This window comes from Festucalex cinctus, chromosome 10 (genome assembly GCF_051991245.1).
Source record: "Festucalex cinctus isolate MCC-2025b chromosome 10, RoL_Fcin_1.0, whole genome shotgun sequence".
NCBI classification, from domain to species: domain Eukaryota; kingdom Metazoa; phylum Chordata; class Actinopteri; order Syngnathiformes; family Syngnathidae; genus Festucalex; species Festucalex cinctus.
The window spans coordinates 24460195-24474823 of record NC_135420.1 but is presented as its reverse complement, the minus strand read 5'-3'; the positions used below and the strand labels follow the sequence as shown (position 1 = coordinate 24474823).

Genomic DNA, 14629 nt, shown 5'->3' with positions numbered 1-14629 from the left:
TTAGCATGCTAACTTAGCATTAGCATGCTAACTTAGCATTAGCATGCTAACGTAGCATTAGCATGCTAACTTAGCATTAGCATTAGCATGCTAACTTAGCATTAGCATGCTAACTTAGCATTAGCATGCTAACGTAGCATTAGCATGCTAACTTAGCATTAGCATGCTAACTTAGCATTAGCATTAACATGCTAACTTAGCATTAGCATTAGCATGCTAACGTAGCATTAGCATGCTAACTTAGCATTAGCATGCTAACTTAGCATTAGCATTAGCATGTTAAACTAACATTAGCATGCTAACTTAACATTAGCATGCTCAGCTAACATTAGCATGCTAACTTAGCACTAGCATGCTCACTTCCTGTTGAAAACAGGTCACTTCCTGTTGAAGTCGGGTTTAGCTAACAGCAACCTGATAATACGACACCAGAGACAGACAGGAACAAGGTCTGTTTTCTGATCCTTGCACTAAAACTAAAAAATAACGTCAAGAAAAGCATCATTTCTAATGTTGCGCTGTAGAAGTTTGATAACAATGTATATCCTGCATCTGCTCAGTAGGATCGACTTCAATTTGGCAACAAACGACAACGCCTCGGATGCGTCAGCGGGCCGCGGCGCGGACCTTGAAGGGGTACGGCGAGCGCGTCACTCCGACGATTCCCTCATTGCTCAATTCAACTCCTTCCGCAAAGGAGAAGGTGAACTTCTGCAGCAGGCCCACCAGGAACAAGAAGAGCTCCATCCTGGCCAGGCCTTCACCCAGACACACACGTTTTCCTGACACAAACAAAAATTCGAGTTCTGCTTCTTGTTTCCTAGCAAATCCACAACGGCGGCTCTTGTTACCTGCGGAGAAAGGTAAGAATGCGTTCCTTTTCACAAAATTGCCATCGGAGTCCAGGAAGTGTCCGGGGTTGAAGGTATGCGGCGTTTCCCATTCGTCCTTGTCGAACAGCACCGACGTCAAGATGGGCAACACGCTGCTGCCCTACAAACCACAAGCAGGTGATGGGGTGGAATAAAATGTCCGCCAAAGTTCATGTTAAGCAAGTGTTTGCGGCTAATTCTTTTCAAACTTTCAGGACGGGTATTAATGTGTAAGAAATGACTTATTTAAACCAAAATGGCCAACTTCTTGTTTAATTTTGGGCATTGGTTCTTGAGACGTTTTTTTTTTGTTTTTTTGTGCTAAACAGTCCCATCCAATTTCATGTTGATTGGTGAAAATGGTGGCTAACGGCTAATTTTTTTTCTTACTTCCCAGAGTGGTACTTTGTGTGAGAAATCGCTAATCCAAACCAAAATGTCCGACTTCCTGTTTAACTCATTCACTGCCATTGACGGAAAAAGACGTCAAATTATGCTTTTTTTTTTTTGCTGGTCTGGCAATGAATGTGTTAATTTTGGAATGTGTTCTTGAGCTTTTTCTGAGCATTTAACCATGATAGATAATATTGTCCACGCGTTTTCATGTTGATCGGAGGAACTTGTGTCATGGGGCTAATTTATTCGAACTTTCTCCGACAGGTACTTATTGAGTGAGAAATCGCTTATACAAACCAAAATGGCTGACTTCCATTCATTTTTCTTTATGGGTTCTTGAGACATTTTGTGCCTCCGATCGTAACAATTCCACCAAATTCCATGTCGATGGGAAGTGTTGGGGCAATTATTTTTCTACTTTCTCGAGGATGTGACTTCAACCCCCCACAAAAAAAAGAGGATTGGTGAAATGTAAATCACGATGCATTCCGGATTGTGGCACCTTGGGTATGACGTAGTCCCCCAGTTGTGCGTCTTTAGAGGCCACTCTGGGTCCGTTGAGAGGGACAACGTTGGCCATCCTTTGGATTTCGTGGATGACGGCGTTCGTATAGGGCATGTGGGCCCTGTCGGCCATCTTGGGAAAGCGGCTCGGCCCAATCACTCGTTCGATCTCCACCTGGACTTTTTCTTGGTGAAAGAAGGAAAATATTGATTTTTGTTGCACCGTAATATGTGGATATGATCAGCGATTGGGGATTTGTCCAAATTGCTTCATTGTTATAGGACAGGGATGTCCAAACTACGGCCCGGGGGCCATTTGCGGCCCGCCGTCCATTTCTAGTGGCCCGCGACATATGCTAAAAATGGCATTTGACTCAGTTGAAATAAAATAAAAACAAAAATGTTTGGAGATAGTCAAAGTAAGAAGGGAGAGTGTCGAAAAACACTATTAAAGTTTATTTTAGTTAACTAAAACTAACGAAAAAAACAAATTCAAAACAACAATTTCGTTAACGAAATAAAATAAAAACGAAGATGCTTTTTTAAAAAAGAAAACTAACTGAAACTACATTTTATGTTTACAAAACTAACTAAAATAAAACTAACTATAATTATAGCAAAAATGTCCTTCGTTTTAGTCTTTGCTAATTAATTTAATATATGAGCTTTTGGGGATGATTTTAAATGTGATTTTTAGTAGATTTATTTTGATATAAACCGGAATAATAACGTTGCGCCCATGGTGTTTTTTTAAAATATTGCGCACAAGTAATAAACATTAAAAAAAAAAACGCAAAAAACTAAAACTAATACTGAAACTAACTAAACTAAAACTAAGCATTTATTAAAGAACTAAAACTAACAGAACCACCCTGAAAACTAATTAAAACTGACTAAATTCACAACAATATGTGGCCCATGCGTGCTTCTGATTTTCTGTATGTGGCCCTCAAATGAAAAAGTTTGGACACCCCTGTTATAGAAAGATCATAAGACGTCCACCAGAATTCATTGAGAAATTTGTAATTGAAGCCAAAATTGGCCACTTTATGCTCCGTTCTGGCCACACGTCCTTGAGCAAAAAACCCACCCTGGATTTGAGGGTTCTGGATGAGGAAGATGAGGCCCCACTGCAGCGTCTTGGAGGAAGTCTCTGTCCCGGCGAGGACCAGATCCAGAGAGCACAGAACCAGATTGTCGTCTGTGAAACCCGCTTCACGGTTTTCATTGTCCTGTCAGGAGAAGCCAGAAAACACAAAGTCAGGATCATCTCGTTTTTGGAGCTCCTGCATTGTCGGCTTACTTTCATCTCCGCCAGAAAGGCGTCGATATAATCCCGCGGGTTGCTGGGGTCCAAATCCAACTTGTGGCTCTTGATCTGGGCACTGACGAACTCCTGCAAAGTTTGGAAGGTGGTGAAGATTCTTTGGTGGGGCCCAGGCAATCGCTTCATCACGGCTGGGAAGGCGTTGTAGAGCTACATCAAAAGAACAATTATTTGGACAAATCTGCTTTTCCGTTGTCATGATTAGCATTTAAGCTAGCAGCTTAGCTTCTGAGGTAGCATCCAAGCTAACATTCGAGTTCATGTCCAATGCGAGTAATGATGCAATGTAATGCTGTCCCGAGTGAACAGGGAGTGCTAATCTGTTGCCATCATAACAATTAGCATCTCCGAGTTAGCGTCTATATTAGCCTCTGAACTCTCGAGCTGCCTGTCCGATGCGTTTGAGTTTGTCGCTTACTCGGGTCCGCAGGAAGCTATCATAGAACGAAGGAACATAGTTGGACAAAGTGCTTTTCTGTTTTCACAATTCCCATCTTAGTTAGCGTCTTAGTTAGCATCTACATTAGCATTCAAGTTTCCTGTGTGTTGTGAGCAAACTCCTGACTTAGGCTATGTCGCACTAAGCAAAGGAGAGTCAAGGAAAAGTGTTTTTCTTTTGTCATGACTAGTATTTGAATCAGCATCAGTTAGCAACTAAGTTAGAAAAGAAGTTTCCTGTCCTATGCGAGTTTGTTTCAGACCCATGTTGCTCATTGGGGCCCACAGATCTGCGCCATGAGAACACAGTGCTATTGTGTTGCCATGCTAACGATTCAGAGTTAGCATTTGAGTTCCCTCACCAGGCCCCACACGGAGCCTTCCAGATAGATGAACTCCGTCATGGTGGCGTGAAGCTGATGGAGGTTTGGGTCGCCGTAGTCGAACCTTCTCCCAAAAACGACCTGGCAGATGATGTTCGCCACCGCGCTGTTCAACTCGGCCGCCGGGTCAAACAATTCACCTGAGGGGAAGATGATTGTTATCGACTAGGGGTGTTAAAAAAAAAAATCGATTCGGCGATATATCGCGATACTACATCGCACGATTCTCGAATCGATTCAATAATCGGCAGAATCGATTTTTTTTTTTTTTTTTTTTTTTTTTTTTTTTTTTTTTTTAGGATTCACACCTTGAGCATGGAAGAATGTTATATGAACGGCACATTAAGCCTTAATATTTTTATTTTAATGCTGTTCAAATGTGAAACAGATTGCAAACTGTTTGTGTACAGTGGCTCACGGTTATAAGCCTCAAGTTTTAGATAAATATATTCATACAAATCTTACAGTGTACATGTACAAATTTACTGATAGTATTTTCTAAATTTGAATGGAAAAAAATCGCAACAATCGACTTATAAATTCGTATCGGGATTAATCGGTATCGAATCGTGACCTGTGAATCGTGATACGAATCGAATCGTCAGGTACTAGGCAATTCACACCCCTATTATCGACACATGAAGCCCTCCTTTTAATCCCTAAACCTGACTTCAAAACCCTAACTTGAAGCCACCTCAGGCCTCTTCTATCTCAGCCGTCGTCCGTAATGTTTGCTTCGTTTGGCGGCAGGTCACCTTTGTGTTTGTCGACGGCCTGGCGCAGGTGTTGGCTCTCCTGGTAGATGCTGGTCTCAATGGTGCCGTTGGCCAGGCCGAAGGTGCGTAGCGTGCCCATGGCGAAGTGACGCTGCCTCTTCCACGTCTTGCCGTTGCTGCACAGAAGCCCCTCTAGAGGTACAAACACACTGTCACTCTCTGTGTGACATGAGGGCGTGTGCAGCACCTGCGTGTACGCGTCGACCACCAATGGGTGCGTGCTTACGCTACCTGTCTCTCCGTTGTACAGTCTGTAAATCATGGCCTGGTGCGGCCTGTCCGCAAACTTGTCAGCCTGCGTTACGAGCACTTCCTTCACCATCTTCCATCCGCATACGAACACCATCTTGTCTCGTCCCACTCGGATGCAGAACACGTTCCCGTAGGCGTCGGCCAACTGCGCGCGCCAACAGGACAATGGCGCCCTGTGGTCAGCTGAGGCGCATCATGATTCCGACACAATATTTCCCTCTGTGTTGAACTTTGGTCAGCGGCATGCAGGAAGCTCGCAATTTGTCAATTTGTTGTTAGTGGAACCATTTACCGGTTGGCCCTCCCAGAAGAAGCTAAAGCCGTGGGAGAAGATTCTAGTGGAGCATGACGAAGCTACATTATCGCAAATTGTTAGCTAGTGTTGACACAGCTGGTAACAAAGTTCTTTTTTTTTTTTCCCTCAAAAAAACCTGTTATGCTAAGACATTTTTTAAATCGGTGTCGATAATATCGGGTACTTTAAGGACACATAAAGCACTCACTGATTAAAATTTGTTGTTGACAAGTTTAACTTTCAAGCCCTTGAATTCAGCCCAAAATTGCTTCAGGCCTTGAGACTTTTTCATGCATCCTGTGATGATAGACATGTCCGCCCAAAAACAGGTTTTATGAATTAAATTGATTTTGGCCCAAATTTGCTTCTTTAAACCAACATTTCTGACTTCATATTCATTTTCCGTTATGGGTACTTGAGACTTTTTTTTGTGTGCATCCTGTTAAGATATTTTGTTTATCAGGAAAAATAGGTATTTTTAGCCATTAAAAAAAAAAACTTCCAAGCCCTTGAATTTAGCCCAAAATTGCTTCTTAAAACCAAAATTTCTGACATCCTGTTCATTTTCAATTTTTTCTTGAGACTTTTTCTTGCATCCTCTTAAGATTGACATGTCCACCCAATTTTATGTTGCTTACCAAAACAATGTTATGAGCTATTTTTTTTTAAAACATAACGTTCAAGCCCTTGAATTCAGCTCAAAATTGTTTCTTAAAACCAAAATTTCTGACTTCCTGTTCATTTTCAATTCTTTTTACCTTGAGACGTTTTTCGTGCTTCCTATTAAGATGGACGTGCACCCAATTTTAATCAGGCAAACTGGAGCCGGGGGTTAATTTTTCCGATCTAATCTGTGCATTGTTGAGACCCCCGGAAAGGCAATTCACAGTCAAATAATAAAATGGAATGCATCAATTCCTACTACCTGTGTCAGGTACATGTGAGGCTGCTTGATAGCAATGTTGAAGACGCTGCCGACGAGAGGCAGGGCGAACGGCCCGGGTGGGAAGTGAGCTGGCTCCTTCTTTCCAAGGGTGCACCCCAGGAGGAAAATCACCAGACCTAACAGTAGCACCCCCCAGACATTCAAACCCACAAACGCGTCGTTATACGTCCACATGATGTCCCGTCGGGTTGTTGTGGCAGCGCCGCTTGGCCAACGTGGCGCTTATATGTGACGCCAAGCATTTGCACATACCTCCTCTAATTAAATCAACACTCCGGGCTACTTGAGCACCACCAAAACAAACACATCCTATCAAAACGGGATGATCAACGTCATGCACGTTATTCCCATTTAAAAGTAACTCTTGAGTTATCTGATATAGTTCATATTTCATTGTAAAATGTAAGCTTCGCTATGTAGCGAGTGCTAACTGATAGATGCTACATATTCTGGTCAATAAATCCTTAGATGGTTTGGGCTGTTTGGGGGCATCACTTGAGTTGATGTCATGTACAAATATACATATATAGTAGGGCTGTCAGGCAATTAAAAATGTAAAAAAAAAAAAATTAAATTGCATAACTTCAATAGTTAACTCACCATTAATCACATATTTTATATCTGTTCTAAATGTACAATAAAACATTTTTTCTAAGTTTTATTCTTGTTCTCTTTCTTCTTAACATAAAAGTGTAAAAAAAAAAAAATGTTAAACTAATACACACAGTTGTAAATAATAATTTTGTTATTAATGTGTTTTGCCTGGCTTAAAGGTCCAGTATGCCGGTTTCCCTCAGGAAAATGCACTTTTTAAATACAGGATGTACACACTTTAACTTTCTCTCAGTCTACACATCTGGGTTTATGTTAATCTTTGGTGGTGACTTTGTAAACACTGTCTTTCCACAGAAACGTCCCCCCACTGTTTACAAAACAAACACAAAATGGCAAAATACAGGCTGGGGGTGTTTGGGTTTAGGACAAAATCACCCCCACACGTGAAGAAAAGTCCAGATCTGTAAATTAAGAAGTAGTTTGTTTGTTTAAATCCTGTATTTAAAAAGTGCATTTTCCTGCGTGAAACCGGCAGACTGCACCTTTAAATAAATAAATAAATAAATGTAAGTTTCGGACTCGCATGCTATATATGAAAATAGAGCGCCAGCAAACAAAATACTCACTACAAGTTGGGGTTAATCAGAGGCCCTTTGAATGATATCAGGTGTGAGCTGACAATTATTTAAAGTTAAAAAGTTTAAGTGCTTCACATGAGTTTGAATGTTACTGGTCAATTCTGAATGCAGCCACATGCCAGTTCCGAGAGGGTGTGCACACTTTTTCAACCACGTTATTTATTTTTTTACGCCCACTCTTGAAAAGATTTCATGTTGGACATGTGATGTTAATGGTGGAAAATGTCTTGCATTTCTTCTGTGTTTTTTGTTTTTTTTGAACAGGGGTGTGTAGACTTTTTATGTCCACGGTACTCATGCAAATGGCTGTAGTTCCTAAATGGGATAGACAAAATTGTCAAATAAGTTAAATTCAAGCGAAAAGTCAACACTTATAACCACGTGCAGTTTTATTTCAAATCCATCCGTTGTACACTAAAAGATGAATTCATAATCCTAATCATCTGGTGGTCCTAATAACTGTGTGGTGATTTGGGCAGGGAGGCCATCAGCGGAGTATGGCGAGGGTCCGGAACTCTGCGGGGGAATTGGTGAATCCCTCCACGCCCACCAGGCCCGGCATCTCCCCGGGGACGGCGGCGAAGGTGAAGCGCTGCAGGAGGGCCGTGAAGAAGAGGAAGAGTTCCATTCGCGCCAGCTGCTCGCCCAAACACGCTCGCTTACCTGGGAATAAACATGTCTTACTCGCTCAGGAAACAAGTGAGTGAAATAAACAATTACAATGTGGTAAAAATTGAACATTCACGATGAAGTCTTCTCGTTGAGAGGCGAAATGGAACAGTCCAGTTTTGATCGATACGTTTGCATCAATTTTAACATTTTTATTTTATTAAGTTGGTTGAATTCTTTTTTGAAAAAAATAACAAAAATAATGACAAAAATATCATATATATGAATTTGTCACTTTGTATTCATGTGGTGAGATTAATAATTAATGATTTTTAATCATTTAAAATTTATCATTGTAAATGCATTCGTGTTACTTAAGCAATTTGTTAAATTAATTATTATAAATAGAAAAAAAATGAAAAATGGAAAAATAAATATTTTTACATTTATTATTTCATCAAATAATTGATTAATTAATTACAATTAATAAGATTAAAATGTGATAATTAATTATTCTATTACAGTATTACTATTGTTCCCTATTTGACAAACAAAAACAAAAAATTATACATTGTATCGTTTTTTTTAATCTATTTTCTTAAACTTGTAAGTTTATTTATTTTACTTTACACACCATCAAATACAAAATAGTAAAATAAACAAGTTTACATACACAGTACTTATAAAATATAATTGTAAATAGATTTAATTTAATATACTGGTAAATGTATTACCAATTATAACATTAAAACATGAAAACAATTTTTTGTTTTAATGTTATTAAAACATTTTTTTTTTCACATTTGATATTCATATATTAGTGTATATGGAAAATTTAAATTATGTATATTAATATAATATTTGTATACAGCAGGGGTGTCAAACATACGGCCCGCGGGCCATATCAGGCCCACAAAGGGGCTTAATCCGATTTGATTGTATTTGATTGTGGCTGGCTGATTAATTGGTCCTACATTAAAGAGTCGTCTCGTGGGCGACTCTTTAATGTAGGACCAATTAATCAGCCAGCCACAATCAAATATATAAATCTGTAATTTCATATTGTGCCTCAAGCCCAAAAAGACTGTCGTGACAAAACCTTTACGTTGTAGACACAAACCTGCAGAAAATGGCAGAAAGGCGTCTCTTCTGCGGAAGTGGCCCTCCGAATCCAGGAAGTGTTGAGGGTTGAACTTGTCCGGCGTCTCCCACTCGTCCTCGTCGAAAAGCACAGACGCCAGGTTGGTAACGATGGCTGTACCCTGGAAAGCAGTCAGAGGGGGGGGGGGGGGGGGGGGGGGGGGGCTTGACGTCATAGTTTAGCTTCATATTTCTAATTTCTAATAGTTGTCTGACATCGTTTTCACCTTTGGGATGATGTATCTTCCCAGTGTCGCCTCTTTGCTGGCCATCTTGGGGAATCCCAAGGGAACGATGTTGCCCACCCTCTGAGTCTCGTAGATAACGGCTTCGGTGTACGGCATGTTGGGTCTGTCGGCCAGTGCAGGCAGGCGAGATTGTCCCATCACGTTGTCAATTTCCGCCTGGACTTTCTCTGGGGAGCAGCAGACACACACACACACACACAAAAAAAAAAATCAGAAATAGTGGATTCGGGTCTGTCAAGTTTTGGACCTCAGACAGTTATTTCTCACTTTGTATATCCGGATAGTGCATCATGTACACCAGAGCCCAACGCAAGGTGGTGGCCGAGGTCTCTGTGCCCGCCTCCATGAGGTCCAGGGTGGAAACTACAAGGCTTTCAATTTTGAATCCGGCTTCAGGGTCTCCCTTCAGCTATAAAAAAATAAAAAATCCTCTCATTTAGCGGTCACGTCAACAGATATCATTTTTAAAGCGTCCCACCTTTTCTATCTCCGCGAGGTACGCGTCAATGAAGTCCCGGGGTTGCTCCGGGTTCCACTGCTCCTGGTGCTTCCGCACTTCCTCCTCCAGGAAGCGCTCAATCTGATCGTAGTTGGCGAGGACCGTCTGATGCGGGCCCGGCAGGTACTTGAAAAGAGAAGGGAAGGCGTTGTAGAGCTGTGGACGGAACAAAAAATAAATAAACATCAGCTTGGTTGATGGTTTTCGAGGGCGCCGCCATCTTCGGACCTGCGCGACTGGCGACCCGGCGAGCAGAATGGCCTCGTTGTCCAACTCGAGAAACTTGCGGATGTTTCCATCGCTGTACTCGAAGCGGTGTCCAAACAGCACCGAGTAGATGACGTTGCCCACCGCGTTGGTGAGGGTGTAGTGAGGGTTGAATGGCTTCCCTGGGAATGCAAAGCATCATGGGAACATTATAAAGCTGTCTTTGATTGATTTGGTTTGTTTTGGGGACAAGCTTGTGTCATATCCAAAATGGCTGTCCTCAAAACTTTACAGCATTGTTATTTATAGGGCTAGAGAACAACTAGCTAAATGTTCTTCTTCATGAATATGCAAATAGTTGGATGATGGCTAGTATGATATTAAATAAGTACATCTCTAATATGTACATTTCTCGACACCACAGCATCAATGAATGCAGGACTTGCCTTGCTCCTCTTTGAAGGCTTCGCACAGGAAGCCGCACTCCACTCGGATGTAGTTCTCCAGAGATCGCTGGCCCTCTCCAAAGTAGCGCAGGTGGGAAATGGTAAACTTCCTGTGCTTCTTCCACGGGTAACCGTTACTCAGCACCACACCTGCAAAAAATGTCAACAGTTAGCCGTCATCACAAAGGCTGGCTTGACCCTGCAAGTTAAGTCCTTCTGCATGTGTCAGAAATGTTCCAAGACTGATATCACGAAAGATATGCGAATCCAAATAAAATCAAAAATTAGAGGTGCCAAAATCAGTGTGTTAACCTTGAGTTAATTTAAAGTTCCTTTAAAGCCCCAGTGTGTAGCTCACGACCGCCATCTATCGGTCAAACAAGATAATGCAATGATTTTAAGCACACGAACTACGGCGTCCCAGAGAGACCCTACTTCAACAGCCTACCACCAATTTCACCGGAACAGAACGCAAACAACTTCTGGTATTCCCTCGAGTGATGACGTAAGTGAATTGCATTTGTTAGACATACTGTACAGATCCCTAATAATTGTGATTTAGTCATTTAATTTCAGAATTAATATTTTTGTCGGCATTGTTTGGAAATACTGTACGTCAGCTAATGATAATGGCTATCTATGTTCATATTTGTTAGTGCAACTAAACCATGCAACAGAGAACACACAGTTATGTTATACGTTTTATAGACATGTGGACCATCTCAAAGGGGGCGAGAGAGACGACGAGGAAGAGAAAGGAGGAAGAGAACGCGGTGTCTCGTAACGTACAATTATGTCATCATGTAAAAATAATTCCATTCGAGCATGCATGTGAATGGCTCAAAACATACCTTTGCTTGGAATATGTGGTATTTAGATTACATCGTTTGCTGATATGTTTAGTATATCGTACAAAAATAATGGTGTTAACTGAATTACACACCTGCAACTCAGACTCGTAATTCCCCCCGTGTCTTGTTGCTACTAACCACTCAGAAAAGTGCTGCTTACAAAAACATTTGAAACCCTTTACTCAGATATCGATTTGTCACCATGTTGAACAATTTTACCTAATAAATATCACTAAGCAACTTAATTAGTTTTGATTGAAGATACAACAGCTTCCTTGTACTTCGATGTGCAGGAATTTACATGGCTTTCACAAATAGTCTTGCTCATATAATAATGTACTTCATTGGCTCAGTGACTTTCAGTTCATTGTTTGGTACCTCATCTGACCTACAATTGTTACCTTCTTGCAGAGACTCGTACAGGAAATGACCATGGAGGAACATGAAGATATCCAAGTCCAGCTGATAGACTGACACCAAGAAATACTTTTTGACACATCAGCACCACCATGATTTCCTGTACCTGGATCCCACATCAGCACCACCATGATTTCCTGTACCTGGATCCCAGACTGCAGCACCTTGGTGGACTTGTAGCAAATAAGTGACACTTTCCCAGATCCTCGAGGACAATACAAAGGTTTTTTACCTGGCATATAATTAGTCCATGTCTGACACTTGTTGTTGTAGTTTGTATAACTTGTATATTGTTGTTGTGTGTTAATTTGTACATTTTGAATAACTAAAAAAATACTATTTCCTTTGGCGTCAACATGCAGTGTTCATTCGACACCTAACCTAACACTATTTTACATGACTAGAAATGTAAAACATCAAAAGCCTGGAGAATTATTATAAATGCTTGCAATGACAAGGAATTCTTCATTGGCCAATGAATGTAAGGTACAGTACATGAAAATGAATGAATAAAATAAAGTAAAATAAAAGTCTACATGAAATGAACATATTAACTAAAAAAAAAAAAAAATGCTGTTAGAATATAATGAGCTACATGAATTGCAGTTGTTCCAGAATTTTACCAATACGCTGTGCATTTCAAAATATGGAAAATAGACATACAGGTTTGGGCCAAAAGTAGTGTTACAGAGCAGGTATGTGTTGTACACAGCTAAAATATCTGATTAACTCAATACCATGTTTTTTTTTTTTTTTTTGTGTGTGTGTGCTGACATTGCCCCCCATTAACATTGCAACATTCCTCAAACTCTCCCGAACACAGTATGATCTGTAACACTACTTTTCGCCTACTCTATGATGTTATTGGGGCAAAATTAAGGAAGGCTTGTCCATTGATTGTGTGAACAGACTGCAGTAAAAATGAAGTCACTTCAATGTTTGCTGGTTTTATTAAGTTTGACATGCTCCTTGACTGCACAAGTACATGTTATGGAGTGAGGGCATGTTCCCACCAACGATGATATCATATTCTTCAAAGGCTTGCTGAGGAAAGTGAGGGAGGAGTCACTCCATGGCTTCAGACACCTGGTCAGCAGGTCCTGTGTAAAACAAGTGGTGCTTGTACATGTGACCATTCCGTATTGCTTCACACAAAAAGTTCATGTAGTGTGCAATGTATGTAAATGACATACCAAGACGTCGGCTGACTTCAGTTTGTTGCAGCTCAGATATGGTAGGTGGAGATACTGGTGGTACAACACCGAAGCCTTCTGGGGTCCTCCATTCAAGTGTCCTCATTCGGGGCATTCCAATATGGCTGCTGACTCTCCCCTTGATATTTTTTTTTCTTGCAGGTCGGTGATGTATTTAAACGGTGCATGAATGCTTGTATACATCAGAATATGGTTCTGGAACCCCTCAAGTTTGGCTGTTGATCTAGTGTGACACAAACAAAAACACAATTATAAAATAAAATAGAATAATTGATGATACTACTATATGTCACCAACTTTCCAACAAAGCCCCCAAAATAGAGGTAAGATCTTTAGTTTTTGGGCCCAAAACATTGTATTAGCTAGATAAAAGTAACTTGACTGCATACTGCATAGAATATGCAAAGGCTGCTTGCTTGTCGAATTTCCGTGGAAAACGTGGCAGCCTGTAAATTCTTGTGCACCCAATTACACAATGGACCAGTACACACTTGAGTGAGAGAGTTCAGACTCTAGCAGTGCTTACGGTACAGCCAGCATTTAAGTCCAGAAAGTTATTCCCTGCCGAAAATTAATTTCGAGAACCCTATTTTCACCAACCACAACGAAAATAATTTTCAACTCCTCCACTAATACAGTATGCTTTAGATTCTCTATTGAAGTTATGGGCAAATATACCTCCGAAATCACAGTTACATTACATTACACAATAACTTGCGCATTTACTCTAAATATAACGTGCCAGCGGGAATCTTTTTTTTTTTTCAAAGCAAGTAGCTACATAACGAAATCGTTCGAGTGGTGCGGAGTTGCTAATCAACAGATACAGTGATCGTAAAACAAAGGTACGAACATCGTATTAATTAGTACGGAGTATACTTTTTCTCTCGCTCTCAAAACGTAAACACAAATGTACTCTTACTTACCGGTCAAGTAGAAAGCAGTCGAAGGCACCGGCACGTCCCAAACCTAGTCTGTTCCTCATTTCTCTCCATCTGGCAAATGCGGCTACAATAAAAACTCTTGTTTTGTCGCGCTGAAATAAAATAAATTCCCAAAGTAAGTGTGATGCTTGATAATGCTCTCTTCGGGGACCGGAAACTCTTCTTCTTCGTGGACATGCGGTCGCCATACAAACCGGAAGTGCGTTCCAAAAACGCGTAAAGAAATGGAGCGCTGAAATTTGTCTTTGACGGCACCCGTAGCAGAAAGATGGCGGCGAAACATGGCAGACACTAGCAGGCGAGGCGCGGACATGTAAGATAATTTGCGATTTCTAGACTAACCGTTATATTTTAAAAAAGTACGTTTATGCGATACAACATATCTTTTTACATACTACTAACACAAACAATTGTTTTTTTTTCCGAATGATTTATTATTTCACCACTAGATGCCACTGTATAATACTGAGTGTACCTTTAACGCCACAATTTATTTTTTTATTTTTTTTTAAACGTGCAATTAATTGTAAAGCCTGTACTGGCGGAATTCTAGTCGCAACGGAGCAGACACATCCATGTCAAAATTTAGCAGTTACAAATGTAATATTATTTACTTATATTTATATGTTTATGGAGACTGGGGTGATAATTTTAAAAATGTGAAGAATTTCA

General features: G+C 40.6%; 3 protein-coding genes and 2 long non-coding RNA genes across 8 annotated transcripts in view; 2 read left to right on the top strand and 3 right to left on the bottom strand.

Annotated features, from left to right (window-relative positions):
- Positions 1–231: 231 nt before the first annotated feature.
- LOC144027026 (cytochrome P450 2J6-like) lies at positions 232–6366 on the bottom strand. 4 transcript variants are annotated; one of them, XM_077534299.1, is made up of 9 exons: positions 6169–6366; positions 4928–5093; positions 4676–4855; positions 3900–4060; positions 3076–3249; positions 2863–3004; positions 1771–1958; positions 852–993; positions 234–782 (listed from the first exon to the last, which is right to left on the bottom strand). In XM_077534299.1, the coding sequence occupies exons 1-9, from the start codon at positions 6361–6363 to the stop codon at positions 607–609; spliced, it is 1524 nt and encodes a 507-aa protein (XP_077390425.1). In that variant the 5' UTR covers positions 6364–6366; the 3' UTR covers positions 234–606. The 4 variants fall into 4 exon arrangements, with proteins under 4 accessions (XP_077390426.1, XP_077390425.1, XP_077390424.1 ...); XM_077534301.1 differs by having other exon boundaries at positions 244–782; positions 4676–4828; XM_077534300.1 differs by having other exon boundaries at positions 232–782; positions 3076–3168; positions 4676–5093.
- Positions 4218–10603, top strand: LOC144027045 (uncharacterized). Its single transcript, XR_013285355.1, has 4 exons — positions 4218–4834; positions 7862–8081; positions 9104–9232; positions 10510–10603. It is a non-coding gene; the product is annotated as an uncharacterized LOC144027045 (long non-coding RNA).
- Positions 7754–14629, bottom strand: part of LOC144027023 (cytochrome P450 2J2-like) — an 8749-nt gene continuing 1873 nt past the window's right edge. The window contains exons 3-9 of the mRNA XM_077534288.1: positions 10532–10681; positions 10107–10267; positions 9858–10034; positions 9647–9788; positions 9359–9546; positions 9112–9253; positions 7754–8045 (exon numbers count right to left, since the gene is read on the bottom strand). Coding sequence (XP_077390414.1) covers positions 7870–8045; positions 9112–9253; positions 9359–9546; positions 9647–9788; positions 9858–10034; positions 10107–10267; positions 10532–10681 — 1136 coding nt within the window. The 3' untranslated portion in view covers positions 7754–7869. The remainder of the gene's footprint in view (positions 8046–9111; positions 9254–9358; positions 9547–9646; positions 9789–9857; positions 10035–10106; positions 10268–10531; positions 10682–14629) is intronic.
- LOC144027044 (uncharacterized) lies at positions 12727–14430 on the bottom strand. Its single transcript, XR_013285354.1, has 3 exons — positions 13940–14430; positions 12993–13236; positions 12727–12899 (listed from the first exon to the last, which is right to left on the bottom strand). It is a non-coding gene; the product is annotated as an uncharacterized LOC144027044 (long non-coding RNA).
- Positions 14229–14629, top strand: part of LOC144027016 (interleukin-12 receptor subunit beta-2-like) — a 14356-nt gene continuing 13955 nt past the window's right edge. Inside the window, exon 1 of the mRNA XM_077534247.1 lies at positions 14229–14270. The gene's annotated coding sequence lies outside the window, so the exon portion shown is untranslated. The remainder of the gene's footprint in view (positions 14271–14629) is intronic.